The sequence below is a fragment of the Manduca sexta genome, chromosome 26 (assembly GCF_014839805.1).
Source record: "Manduca sexta isolate Smith_Timp_Sample1 chromosome 26, JHU_Msex_v1.0, whole genome shotgun sequence".
NCBI lineage: Eukaryota > Metazoa > Arthropoda > Insecta > Lepidoptera > Sphingidae > Manduca > Manduca sexta.
Window position 1 is genome coordinate 3,709,901 of NC_051140.1, and position 15,135 is coordinate 3,725,035.

The window sequence follows — 15,135 nt, forward strand, 5'->3', positions numbered from 1 at the left end:
TCGCGTGGTGACTCAGGGTACGTAAATAATGTAATGGTGACTAATGTGTGTCTGTGCAGGCGCTGCTCCGCGAACTGGAGCAATTCCAGAACGAAAAGCGCAAGGCGCTGATGAACCACGAGAGCAACAAGATGAAGGCGCTGGAGGAGCGATATGCGCTCGAGCTCAAGGAGTGGCGCGCCACGCTCGCCGACAGGAAGATGGTGAGTCCAGCTCCTTGTTACCGTGGTGGCGGGCCTGCTGGCTTCTGGTTGCGGCGTACGCACACTAATACAAACACACGGCGCCACTTGATCAACATTTTGTTTCTAATGTTGACAATATTAAGGCCTCTTTCGGCTGTTAGGCGTTCATATATTAAATTTCACGAACAGAGGAATTTACTCAAGACGGTCGTCACCGCGCGTTACACTCCTATCGTCCGAAAGGGGCTTTTATTTTGCGAAAATGTTTTTCAAGTGTCCGCCATTTACTCATACAACTAACACAAATAAGTTATACTAGATATGTTAAAGTTTAATAAATACTAAAATATCACTAAATTAAACTGCTTCATTCCAAACCATTGAAATTAAATTTGACAATGGTAAATTTTGATCCAAGAACTGGACATTTTCATGCAATAGATAGATCATATAAAGAACCTTCACAATTAGCAAAATACTTAAAGTAGTCTGTACTATTCCAATATCATAAAATAAAGCTAATACTGCATCATAATGTTTTTCGTGACTTTAGTCTAACTCATTATGGAGCGGGTTTAAATGTTTAGTGTAAAATTACATCAGATCACTTTCAGAAAAGTAACTTGGTGAATTTATCAACTATAGATGTTTTTTCACTAGTCCACTATGTATTCACAAACACAACACGCACACTGTGTACCGCCGCAGAAGCAGACGCGAGATCACTATACAAAGCTCTTGTATAGGATTCTTATATGTTTTATTGTTTACCAATTATTTCTGATTCCATCAAATGTTTCTATGGCATGTATTATAATAAGAGTTTTTAAATTGTTCTATCGCCGATATACAGTCTGTCCCGTAACTATTGGATTACGCATAAGAGTCTGATTCTTCACAACGTTATCTATAACTAATTCATTATTTTCTTTTTTTACTAAGTTACTTATCTATTTCGAATACTTCGGCCACATTGCCAGGAAAAGTGGATACAATTTTGAAAAATTGCTGCTGACTGGCAAGGTGGCTGGCAAACGACCCCAGGGCAGAAACCCAATGCGTTGGTCTGACCAGTTCCGGTCCACGTTACACACCACAGTTTGCGAAGCCATTCGCGCCGCCGAAGATAGGACAAGGTGGCGAAACATAGTCTGAACAAAAGTTCTTCAGCAAGGTCACGACCCTCAGCATTGAGGTTAATCGACGCAAGGAGGAGGAGGACTTATCTATTTTGACAATTTTCAACAAAGAAGTGATTTAAAAAATATCAATATCGTAGGTGGAACCTTAAAAAAATTTAATTAGACGTGATTTTTTAAAAGTTGTTATCCCGATTTTTTTAATAACCCTGAGGTTTTAAAAAATAATAACCAAATTAGTTTTAAATAATGAGGTGTAGAATCAGTCCTTTTATAATCCATTATTTACGGGACATCTGTATAAGCGAATGTTACTAAACCAACACAAATATTGCTATCCAATACAAATGTGTGCCATGAAAATATTTGATGTGGCTCTCTCTGCATGTATTTGTGCGTGGGCACGCCTTTGTGTGCGTGTATGAATGTGTGGAGTGGGGCGCTGTGCATGTGTATGTTATTTGCATGAAACAACTTGCATATTATTATGTGGCCTGATATCTAACTTGAAGTGCATTGATTATGTTTTATGTACATATTTGCATGGAAACTCAGTGGCTATTTTAGCAGGTCTCCTTTTTCATGATGCGATTTTTAGGGAAATTAATACTAAAAAAATCCACAATGTGGATACGCCACCAATTGTATACACGCAGTTTCATGTTGGGCAAAAAAAAATTGTTCTACGGTTACAATTGTCATAATATTAGAGCAATCAATGCATTTCAATCGGTAAGTGAGCACTGTGCCGTCAGTCCGTCCGCCTGTGTCCGTCCGAGTCCGCGTCCACGTGCGCCCACGCGCAACACTCTGCCACACTAAACTCGACGTTGTTGTACGCCAGACGCTCGTCTCGGTGTTCGAGAAACAGCTCGACGATCACGAAAAGAAATTCGGCAAGCCGATACCAGACCGCAGCGTGTACCTGGACGTGCCCTGGCCCAAGAACGTGTTGCAGCACGTGCTCAGCAACTATCACCAGCGGACGTCGCTCATCGGGTCCCTGTCACGCTCCAGGACTAGTCTTAATCTTATATCTAGCGGCAACAGCAAGAACGGCTCCGGCCACAAAGAGATGTATGACACCCGCGGCGCCAAGTCAGCCGCCTCCAGCGCCACAAACACCGGCCGCCGCAGCAAACTGTCCCGGGCGAACCGCTACGCTTCCACCTCCAACTTGCGACTGGTTTCAGAGAAAATATCGGGCTTTTCTGTATTCGCACCTGGAGTACCTATACGCGAACCGATCATGGCGTACGGACGCGAGTTCGACGACAGCAGTAGCGAAGGTAGTGAACGCGGCATCATGAAGCGGAGTATGTCTCAGCAGAGCCTCAAACGGGACGTGGCCATGGAGGCGGTGGTGATCGACCTGCCCAGCCTCGAGAACAGCGACGGCAGCGAGGCGGGGTCGCTGCGCAGCCGCTGGGGCCCGGTGCGGGGCTCCAACTCGTACGGGGCGCGGGCGGCGGGCGGCGCCGGCGCGGGGGACGTGCCCGTGGCGCAGCTCTCCACGCTGGACCTGCGCCGCGCCGCTAGAGACTCGCACGTCTAACTCACTTCCCCCTGCATCTTCCAAACTTGTTATTGTTACATAGTATGTCATGGATTTTTAATGTTGATATTTTTATATTTAGATTATTATTTATATAAATGGCTTACGTCAGTTTATTATTTAAACTCGGTTTATATTTATTTGTAGAGATCGTGTGAATTTTATGAATATAACCAATACATCTTGATAAAGTATCAGTCAGAAAAACAAATTTAGATATATGTATAGTCTATAACATTCCTTAAGTAGGTATATTGCAATATTTAAACTGATTGGTTTAGTTTTGGGTTTTGTGGTTAAACTCGTAAAGAAGTATTCATACTGCTTCGCCCTCACACGCTGAAGTCGAAGTACTCGCAGTGAGCATATAATCATTTTAGAAATTATAATGTGACGTGTTTTACCTGTTCCCTACTTACGTGCCTAGTTACTTAGTTCGTTTTCTTCGTTTATATTTTGTATGATAGCATTTACCTTTTTATTTATAAGGGGTCCTTCGAGCCGGACAGTATTAATGGACATTTGCCAAGATACCCTCTTTGTCAGTTCCACTTTGACATGTGTCTGAAATTTTATTAATTTATATAATTTTTAATATCAATAAATGTAAATGTTTAACATTAGTTGCCGAACTATCGGCTAGTTACACAAGAAATCGTATGTTCATCAGCTAGTATGTGCGTGTTGATATTCGTTGATGAAGGGATACAGACAGTCTGAGTGGTGCCGCGAGGGCGTCGGCTGAGGGGCGGCGCTCGCGACACCGCGCCGTCTGTGTGTCCCCTCGCCAATAATGTATATGTAAATAAACATGTTACGTTTGCAAAATGTTTTATTTGCTGTCAGTCTGCAGTGCACAGTGCCGTGGAGCGTGCCTGCGGAGACTAACGTCTGGATCATAAAGGCGATTTAGCATTGACATTATCGTGTATCGATGACAACTTGATAAGGCGTTAGTCCTAATATATAACACAAAACGTTACTTAGATATTTAGGCTAATTACTATGCTATTCGAGAGTGGTTTACTGGAATTCAATTATATTCTAATCGATTATTTCGCATGAGCATGTCTTCCATATTGATGTATATTGTACGCGCTTTGTTGAACCCTATGGCGATTCGGCAGCAGCGAGATGTCGCTGTGCTCTGCTTATTATCATGAAAAGACTAACTTTTAAAAGACTTAATAATGTGTATAAATAAAAACGACAACTCCTGCATATATGATCGCTTGCTAACTAACGGCAGAATTCTCGGAGAGTATTTGAAGTAAGTTTCTGCTTGCTATTTGTGTACAAACCCTGGAATACTCTACAGAACTCTGTTATCATAAATAACGAACTTAACCAAAGTGGAGGTGAACGGTGCCCGGCATGTCTACTACTCAACTACCTCGTGTATCCAATGCGAATACCGCCGCAAGATAATATTTTACAAATTAAGAAATAAGCTGATTTATTTCTTATACCAAAATATAGTTCAATTTATAGTAACTATGTTTAAATTATATTATTTGAAAATTCATCTTGAAATATATAATACGATGAGGAATTCGCATTGGGTGTCGAGTTAACGGCTAGGGCGCGACGCTCCTGCCTCGCCACGTGGCCGTATGCGGCGTCGGCGCCCCGCGGCTCGCATGGACTTCACTCACGCACTCGCATGACTACGGTGGTAGTGTATATTTGCTTGCTGTAAGTTTATTTCTCAGTTTTATTACACCTTCAGTCTTTATCTGAACTTCATATTTGATTAATTTATTTTTCTAGCCAAGAAAGGAATTGAACTATGCGTACTAAAATTTACTTCAAGAAAAATATATTTATGAATAAAATTGAAATGATGGATTAAATATTTTAGTATGCAGTGTTACGGGAATGTGGTTATGTCGATAGGCCCTGGAGGAGGAGTTCAGCGCACAGCTGGAGGAGCAGGAGCGGCAGGCGGCCAACTCGCGGCTGCCGTCGCCGGGCGCCGGCGCCATGCCGCAGCACAGCTCGGCGCTGCACTCCTCGCGCACCAGCCTCGCCTCCAGCCACTACGACTAGCGCCGCCGCCTCCTCTACTCACGACATTCGCTAATGTTACTGGCACTGCTGCTCGACTCTACTGGCAGTATGGCTCAATAACAAAATATTATTATGCGTCAAATTTCCCGCCAAGTGTTGACATTATATTTTCTTCACGGTGGTCCGACATTGGCCTAATGTAGATTGTAAGTGCCAAATTATAAAGTCATTAACGTAACCAGTAATGGGCTACTTAACTAAAATTAAATGCGGACGAATAATTGATTAATATTAGAAATAAGTGCGATGAGTGAAAATACGTAGGATAGATTTTTTATGGCATATTGCATTGGCATTTGCAGCTTTGAGTCGTCGTTACCAAAAAGTCGCGTTAATTGCATTGCGCTTGCGGAATGTAGGACCATTTTGTAATGCCTGAAATTTGAAATGTCAGGAATTGATAGATCATAAGAGCTTTGATAAGAGTGAATTTATTATAAATACAGTTACTGAAAGAACGATTTGCTGTGGCAAACATTTATAAGTTGCTACGCGAATATTTTCGACAAAATAGTCACTTTTGGATAACTTTTGATTAATTGTAAATAAAAGGTTTAGATATTAGACTTAAAAATTAAATATTCAAAATTATTTTGGCGGGAATTATTGTCGGTGCTGAATACCATACTATTCGTTCAAAAAGTGTTTACAATGAAGATTTATTTCACGTATTTTGTGCGCGAGATTACGCACTAATAATATAAATTTATAATTTTAATAGTGTTGCGAAAATATGTGGATTTACAGTTTTGTCACAATTGTGGTAATTAATTTTATAATTTTGACAGAAAATTACCTCAAGCAATTATAATAATTTCTCTAGTAACTGCAAGGTACGGAAATATGTTTGTTTATAAATTAAAATCGCACACACTATCATATAACCTTATAAAAATATATAAATTTGAGATTACAAAATATGAGGAGTTTGTTCGTCTCCATACATTGCTTATACATACAGGACGAACCTAACTCTTGTCCAATGTTTAGAAGTTGTAGCACAAGTTTCTTCCGTCAGACGCAATTTTGTGCGCTAAAAAAGATTTGAGAGTAAAGGGAACTTATTTTGTACTGGATATACGGGACGGGAGAACCTAATTTATATCTGGTGCATAGGAGTATGACGGGAGCTTAAGAAGTAACAAGGAGATCGGTGCTGTTGTATAGCATCGATTAGTTGTGCAAGTGTGTTCAAATAGACAGTAAAGTTAGAATCACTCTAGGGATGAGTTCAAGTAATTCCATATATGTAATTAAAAAGTATGAGATTGAGATTGTGGGTCGAATTGGGTCTGTTGTGATCCACACAAGACGCTTTTTCTTATATATTAGTCATTATTTTTTTGAAACTGAAGCCATAGAAACAATTCTAAATATAATGAAACGTTGGAAAGCAAGATTTAATTTTTGTAATAATTTTGATTGATCTTTAATGTGACGCAAAGCACACTGGTTAGAAGTAGTATGAAGGGAGGTCAAATGGGTATTCGGTCAGAGTTTTTGAATTACCCAATTACTCTATAGTATAAAGAACGGAGTAATATTCTGTGCATATTCTTCGTTAACTTTGGCGTTCTAGTAAAATCGACTCTTAATCACAAACGTGGCTGTTGGATCGCGAAAATACAAATTGTATTTTCTGTTCCTACGTCCATGACGTCACAATATGTATACTAGGAGCATGTCCAGAAAAAATATTTTAAGTTCTGCAATTAGTATCCACAACCAAATAAATTATAAGAAAATATAGATGTTGCGGTTCAACGGCCAAAATTATTTTGATGTCAATACGGTATATAAGGAACCATATTGTGTTTTAATTATTACATAAGAGTTTTTTATACTGCTAATAAACATATTTCCTCAAGGATTACCGGTAAACTTACAAAAATAAGCGCAAAAACTATTGCCTAGATATTAGATAGGAACATTAGCGTTGCATACTGCTCTAGTAGTGACCTGCTCGTCCTATAGGCTCGCTACACTTTTGTATGCTTACATTTAGTAAGTAATGACAAGCCATGGCTCGGAACAATTTCGCCTTAGTCGTGTACCTCCTGCTTAGTATTGTATTACTGCCGCGTTCAAGCGAGCTGCGATCCACTGCGGTCAGTGGGGATGTCGAGAAGCGTATGCGAGCGGTTGGAGGCTTGAACCCTCGCGACGTTCACTCGACAGTCGTGCACATGTTGCAGAGATTAATGTATATTTTGTACAGATATAAGTACACTCGATCAATTGTTTTACAACGTTTAGTCAGCTGACGAGACCCTGACTGAATTGTAGATATAGCATTGAGATATCATATTTTTTTGTATGTACAGTATTTTTTTATGGAATAAGTACATGTGCCTACTTAATTTAAAGACTAACGCAATTATTCCGCGGGTGGCTAAAAACTGTTCAACGCTGTTTGGCGCGCGGGTCATTTTTGATTCCAGAGATGGGAGTAGTAATTAACAATCTACATCGAGTGCAATGACCCGCGCGATATGGAGGTAAAAAATAGTGTAAATTATAAAGAGATTCTTATGGATTATTGTAAAGCATTCGTCCAGATTTTTATTATGTTACTGCTGCAGACTGCCTGGGCGTGGCGCGAGCCCGGCGCGGAGGTGCACTGTCGCGCACACCCCGCGCCCGGCCTCCTGCTGCATGTACGCTCATGCAGCCTGCGACCAAATAAGCATATCAAACATAAATATAATAGGCTAATTTATTTTAAAAAAAGTATATTTTCTTAAATAAGGATATTCAGAATTTTATAAAATCTGCAGCCACCCGCTTCTATGCTGTCCCTTTTAATATTTTGCCACATGTGAGAGTTTACATTTATTTATCAAAAGAATATTAGGGAGTAGAAAAAATGTACCAATTTAAAAAACTGCTGAACTATAGAGCTTAGTCATATGTAACATGGATAGCGTTACAGATGTGGACACGTCCGACGCCGTGTACACATGAATAAATGTAAACTCGTCTACAAAGATTTATATTGTTTATGTGCGTACGTTAACTTTCGAATGTCTGCCATACTCTTCTCTTCGTGGTAAACCAAAGACAGAAGATCAGCAACTTTTATTATCGCTAGTCTATTATCGATTCGATTACACTGAAAAGACGTAGCTAGAAGTATTTTCTTTTTATCATTTATTGTTTAAGCGTGAGACAACGAGTTCCATTATGTAATTATTTGTGGCTTCACAACTCTGCGATACTCGTCATGGCGGACAGAAGTCACGAGACTGAAACGATGTGACATTGGACGAAGAAATGGTAGTGAATGCCGTAGATATGACAATGGTACCTACATACTAGTTGGTTTGTCCGGCGAGTTGTGAAGCGACAAGGGCGTCGGCGCGCGCGCCACGTCGGGTCGTGTATATAAGTAGGGGATGTTGCGAGCTGTTCTGTCGCGACGCTCGCTCATTGGAGATTACCGCAGTATTGTGCAAAAGTTCGATTTGTTTACTTTAGTCCGTAATCAATAGCCATAGTGATTTGTAATGATCCATCTATTTTTGTCTATAATGTTTTAAATTAGTAAATTATTGTTAATCTTTTATGAAATATAAAAACCTTACTTTGTAATAGAGTGTTTCATTTCATTGTTTTATGTTAAATCATTAGCAAGCCAATATGAGGACCTTTGGAATAGATCCTTGGTTTCGTCTAACATATTATGTCCAAAAATACATTATTATAATGGAAAAAGTTATAATAGGTGTGATTATAAATTGGTCATTCCCGTAATCGAAAATTCATATAATTAATGACATGCATGTGGCTGTAGATTCGCACGTTTTTAATTAACTTATCATCTTTTATTAGATTATAATAATTTATAAAGGATTACTATTGTTTGTAGAAAGAAAATCAGCATAGGTGATTACCTTTTAACTTCTACTTGGTAGGTGACAGTAGCTAGACCAAATTCAATTCAATGTCGTAGATTGTGGCTCTATCGGTGCCAGACAATGATAGACCAAACATAAATTCCATCATGTTTACGCGAATGTTAGACAATTGAAATAAAACTATTTAAGGATTTTTCGCGGTGATTTATATTTTCTTTCGACGTTTCCAAGACTGCAGCCTTCATGGTCAAAGGACTGTCAAATATCATGACCAAACTGGGCAAATGCAAAATGACAATATAGTTGTCAAAATTTACAAGATTTAGGCCAATCGTCACAAAATGTAAAATTTTGTATTAGTTTATCCATCACAGAAACCCAGAAACAGAGCAACATGAACACAAAAGATATTGGTACATTAACCACACTGAATTCCAATAACTTCCACACGGAGACAGTAGAAGGTCGGCATAAGAAATGCAAGCTTCTGAACTCTATCCAGCATATAGATATATTCGGAAAAACGTGTTGTTGGTACATCGAAAATACGAAGAGGGCATACACGACCACCGTTTCCTTAGTGTCAATATCGTCACCGAAGCGAACTGCGGATAATAGTAACGTTTCCATGAAAAATATAGAATCCAAACTCAGCAGGTTTTCAGTGACAACTCGAGTGTCTGGTTTATATCCCGGGAATGACATTCTGTCGAAAAAACGGAAGAGAAAACTGTCTCCGTCGAGGCCTGATGATATATTCAGTAAAGCAGTTATTATGAGGTGATAATTCTGAATATATAGATATTAAAATAATATTGAATTACGAATGCTATAATAATTTATGAAATGCATCCATTAAATGAATAATAATAAACATTAATACATCTAAAACCTAATTATTCAGTTGTTCTCTTTTAGACAATAACTAGACTAGGCTTTAAATCTAAGACCCCAGCAATAGTTAATTTAACTTAGCAAATAAAAATATGTTGAAAGTTAAATATAAACATTTTATTACTTATTAGGTGTATAAAAGATCTTATTGACAATTAAATTCTAAGCTGCGACGCCGTCCTGAGCACCTTCATCATCTGAAACATAAATTTAATAAAAACATGTTTATTAGCATTCTATGCAATAACTGACACAGCAGATGAAGCGAATATCGGGAACTACAGTGCACCCAGCTTAATTTTACATTTAGAATGTAACAATTTAATTATTGCCCTAATAAACAACTGTTTGACTATTGTTTGGCCATCTGTATTATGAGGACTAGACTTTTATTCGTTTCATCTCCTATTGTATCAGATAAAATAATAAAAAGTAATAATAAGAACAAATAATTACGGACCAGGCACAAAATCCTTATCAATGTTAGAACTTCTTATATTTCAGCTTCATATATTCAGCCTGACTGTTAGTTTCTAAGAAACTAATGCCTATTCACTTGCTACTTCTGATTTGGGATATACAATCTAGAATTTTCCATAATTAATATACAATATAAAATATAATGTTGAATGGTGTTCCTACTAAATATTGCATTCGAAAAAACCTAGAGCTGGAAGATTATTTTTCTATCAGGTTAATACTGAAAAATTGAATAATATATATTATTATTTTATCCCTTTGAAAATTTAAATTCCCCAAAAAGCTAAGGCAAAATAACGGCCCTTGCAGAACTAAAATCTGTGCACCTGATGGTAAGTGGAGATGGGTTCAATAGAATGTCGACTGACGAGAGATGATTATTCCTCGGCAGTCGGCACAATTATGCTGGCATGTTAGAACCAAATATACACAGGCTGATCCCGGAACGAGACGCACGTACGTGGGCCCCTATGGCGGGTTTTAACACCTTTTGTGTGGTGGTCGCCATTCCGGCGAATATAAAATATATTCTACTTTTTATAACAACTTCAACATCTACAACATTTTTATTTTTAACAATATTTCAAACAAGCAATTTTGGTTTCATGGAATGATTACTTCACTGATTAGTGTGGTTTTGAACTTAGCGACGAAGCAACATGTAGTAATTATAGACCTTTATCATCGGTGTCCATGGGTTCCGGCGTCTCTTGGTAGGCGGGCGCGAGTGGAGACACCACGACGCCGTCCCACACGGTGATCTCCGTGGAGATGTCCTTGCCGCCCTCGAAAGGCTGCAGGCCCAGCACGTAGCGGTGTCCGCCACGTGCCACCACGCGCAGCAAACTGGGTTTATTGGAAATATTTAATAACATTGACTAAATATTTATCTATCATGGATTTACTATTTCATATCAAGACATAAAAATTCAGCATAAGGCTTTTGGATATTATATATTATTTGGATATTAGTATGAAACAAACATAAACTATAATTACGTCTGTGCGGTGGCGGCGGCGAGGTCCTGCGCGGCCAGATCGAGTTGTGTGTGTGCGCGCGCGTGCGCTGCCTCGCACGGGTCGGGCAGCCCCGCACAGCCCGGCAGGAACAGCCCGCCCGCCACTAGCGACAATGCACGACGGAACGCTGCGTTGATGGGCAGCGCTTGCCGCGCTGGGTTGTTCATAATGCAGTGGTGCGCCAGCAGGTCGATCATCCAAGGCGTCAACGGCTCCAGACCAGCGTGCCGCGAGCACATGTCGCGCAACAAACGGATCAGTACCTGCACATTCAAACATTTTATGTTGGACACACTTCGGGACAATAAATGTTAATCAAACATTGTTAATTTTATAATGAGAATGAGATGGACAAGTTCTAAAAAAAAATTACCTTAATAGAGGAATGATGAGCATTCTCCTCAAACCATCTGCTGTGACGAATTGCGGCCAAGTGGCTACTGATTATTTTATAGTCCAAATGTACCTGTAATCAAATATTACTATTTAGTTTTGATGACTATTATTATACTTTTATGCAGTGTTTTGAAGGCAATTTGTTGTTTCCTTTGTTTGAAATTAGCAGTACAATTAGGGGTACATAGTGTTTTGTATACATACGTCGGGCTCCAGTTTGCGCAGGTTCTGGTGCAGCGTGGTGACAAGCAGGCGCACGGCGGCAGCGGCGCCCGTCACAGTGCAGCCGCGCTCGTGGCATGCGCTCACTACTGCGCCGCCGCCCTCCGCGCGCATCAACTTGTTCACTTCCTCATTCACCTGGATTCCACGAACACTCATTAATATAACGCATATTGAGTTGATAAATCAGATCATAGAGTTAGAGCATGGAAATAGATTACCTTATTGGAGAGGCCCTCAACAGCTTCCTTGGTTGGCAGGGTCTTCATGATGACTACAATATCAGCTACATTCTTTCCTGCCATCATGGTACCCTTTTTGTATGAGCCAACTTGACGCACCTCCTCCAATTGCTGAAAGTACAAATCATAATTATTATCACTTTTTTTGAATTCCAGAAAATTGGGTAATTTGTCATAGTTCTGTATAAAACCTTCCTAAAACTTTAATGCTAAATTATAATAATAATTACAACATAAAACTTACTTTACATTCAAAAACCCAATGCCTTCCAATTTTTAAAGAATTTGTGTAATATTTTATTTATTTATTGCAATAAGGTACACCAACTGCAGTACATATAATACCACTCAATGCAATAAAACAATAAAGTACAGCATATGTGTGCTATTAATAGGTGTTTGTGAGCATTTACCACTGACAAAATATTTATTTAATAACTAAAACATGTGAAGTACTTAAATTATGTAATCATTGAGTAATAATCATCTATATAATATATAAAAATTAATCACTATTTCTCTTGGTCACGCCATCTCAGGTGAATGGATGGACCAATTACACTATTTTTTTTTGTTGTGTTTGTTATTGTCAGAAGGTTCTTATGAAAGAAAAAATTCAAAAAATTGCATGGAAAATTAGAAAATTTAAGTAAACTTAATGAAAATGAAAATATAAATTTTATATAACTGTGAATTGTTTGAAATAACTGTGAGCAATTGACAGAATGCGTGTTGCAAATTCATTGTTAAGACGGGACAATGTCTATCGGGTCAACTAGTAGTTATATAAAATATAACTTACACAAGCTGCAAAATCTCCTGGAGCCACCACCAGATTGTCGAGGACTGTCTGCAGTTTTGTGACTAGACTGAGTACTGCTGCCTGCTCTGCTGGGGTGGGACATAATTCTGCATGTCTTTTGAGTAGGGCCTGCAATTACCAAACAATTGTTTAAATTAAGAAGTATATAGTAACTCATTAGATCTTAATTATAGGCCAATCTCTATGGAGATCAGCCAGGTATGCAGGAGATATATATAGTGCACAAGTGTCTACGCAATACACAGGTGCACTCTCCATTCTGTCACCCCCAGTCTGGTATAAAGGCAATCTGACATGACCAAATAGAAATAATAGTAAAACCATATATATAAGATATATCCCAAATAATAATACCAGCGACCAGCAATTAATTAAAAAAGCTCCTTATCTCAGTTTCTGCATAGTAAGTATGAAGTATAAAAATACCTAACTTAAATCATAGTATTCTTTACATAAATAATTGGCACAATAAACTGAACTTTACTGCTTTTATAATAAAAAACTTACCTGAGTCAAAGCGGAATCATCGGGAGCTGGTTTGCATCTGGGAAACGCAGGCTCGGCTAACACCAAGTCGAAAGGCGGCCTCAGCATCAACAATCTTGGTCTGTTGAAGGGCGGACGCCCCATCCCGCCTCTTCCAGGCATACCACGGCCTCCACGACCGGCACCTCTCACCATTATATCACCACGCACCAAGAACTAAGTTTAGGTTAAATATTTATCACTTCTTTGGTTATTTATGTGAAATCATAGATATAAGTAGTTTATGATATTAGGAATGTTTAAAATTTGTCTTTAGTTTATCCGTTATCAGAATTTAAGAGATTTTATATTTGGAAAACAAAAATTCCTCTATAACACGAAATAGCGGGCAGGGACGCGGAAACCACAGACAAAATATGACAGAGAATTATTATACATAGTTCAGATTAAGAGAATTATAATAGTTCAGATTGCGATATTATTCGACATATAGAATTATTAAAAAAATGATTTGTATACGATAGTTGTCGAAAATCAATTAGTGTTACATACATTTACGATTTAGTACATAAAAAGGTCACGATAATAAATTTAACCAGGCTTAAAGAGTATATTATTGAAGACGCGTGTAATGTGTATAACGCTTAAGAATCTATGACTTATGACCCTTTTGTCTGTTCTAGGCTTTGTGTGATTATCAATGATAAAAGAAGTATAGAGGATAGGTGATATGGTCACGTGACATGCGGCACATTTAATGCATAAAATGGTGCCGACTCCGCCCCTTACAATAGTGATATGCTAGTACCGAAAATTTTGTATCGACATCGAAGAATTAAGAGAGACAAACAAGCCCCAAAAAGATCAAATACGAAAGGGGTTAGGAACTACCATAATATAAATATAACAAACCATAATGTAAACAAACAAACTGAAAGTGATTTATAAGTAACAATTGTTAAACAAAGCAGTACCTGTTGTGACAAACATCCAGTTGTGTTTGATCTATATTTGTATGTTGCACTATTCCTTGCTAAAAATTTAAGTTACAGATTAAGATATTTATTTAATACATGATAAATGGAATAAGATAGCGTAGCCAGCAATTATTTGGTTGGTTTTATTTTATTTTATTTTTATGCTCTTTGATCGAGAAACATAACTATGGTTCAGCAAACTAAAATCAATGACCGTAAAAATGGTGGTTAAGATAATCAATTATAATAATTATTTGCAATAACAACAATATGATTATGTATCTATTTCCGTGCATGCAAAGGTTGTTCGAAACATAAGACCGCCAATTGTAAAAATATATCTTACATTTCATCTTTATGTTGTTTCTTTTATGTTTATCTATTCTTTTATGTAACAATTCTAATTTTATTCATAGCAATATATTAAAGTAATATTACTATTAGGTGAAGTATAATAATCATTACTATTTTACTTATCGGGAATATTGTTGGAAAACAGTTATCTTTACTCGCGTTAATTAAACGTGTGGTTTATGCATATCTTCTCAAAATGTAAAGAAATATGTATTTGGTGTAGGATTCCAATCACGTCGCTCAATATTCTCAATTCATTTTGCCTTGGTTTTTAAATTTTTGGTTATCTTAAAAACATATTCTAATTTCATTTAGTTTGTCGTTCTGAATAATACAATATTGATGTGTGCTCTAACATTCTTTCAAAGACAAAAACCGTAATTGATAAACGGGCGTCTGTTAAAATATCGATATCAATAATTTCTAAACAAATCC

The 15,135-nt window shown here is 38.0% G+C and overlaps 2 protein-coding genes across 2 annotated transcripts in view; one reads left to right on the forward strand and one right to left on the reverse strand.

Annotated features, from left to right (window-relative positions):
• LOC115451548 (serine/threonine-protein kinase 10) overlaps positions 1-3,702 on the forward strand; it is a 35,862-nt gene extending 32,160 nt beyond the window's left edge. The window contains 2 exon segments of the mRNA XM_037443403.1: positions 60-203; positions 2,169-3,702. Coding sequence (XP_037299300.1) covers positions 60-203; positions 2,169-2,879 — 855 coding nt within the window. The 3' untranslated portion in view covers positions 2,880-3,702.
• A 6,093-nt stretch (positions 3,703-9,795) lies between these two features.
• LOC115451552 (interleukin enhancer-binding factor 2 homolog) lies at positions 9,796-13,788 on the reverse strand. Its single transcript, XM_030179901.2, has 8 exons — positions 13,391-13,788; positions 12,863-12,991; positions 12,040-12,171; positions 11,801-11,956; positions 11,574-11,666; positions 11,180-11,463; positions 10,857-11,026; positions 9,796-9,897 (listed from the first exon to the last, which is right to left on the reverse strand). The coding sequence occupies exons 1-8, from the start codon at positions 13,562-13,564 to the stop codon at positions 9,863-9,865; spliced, it is 1,173 nt and encodes a 390-aa protein (XP_030035761.1). The 5' UTR covers positions 13,565-13,788; the 3' UTR covers positions 9,796-9,862.
• Between the last annotated feature and the right edge of the window lie 1,347 nt (positions 13,789-15,135).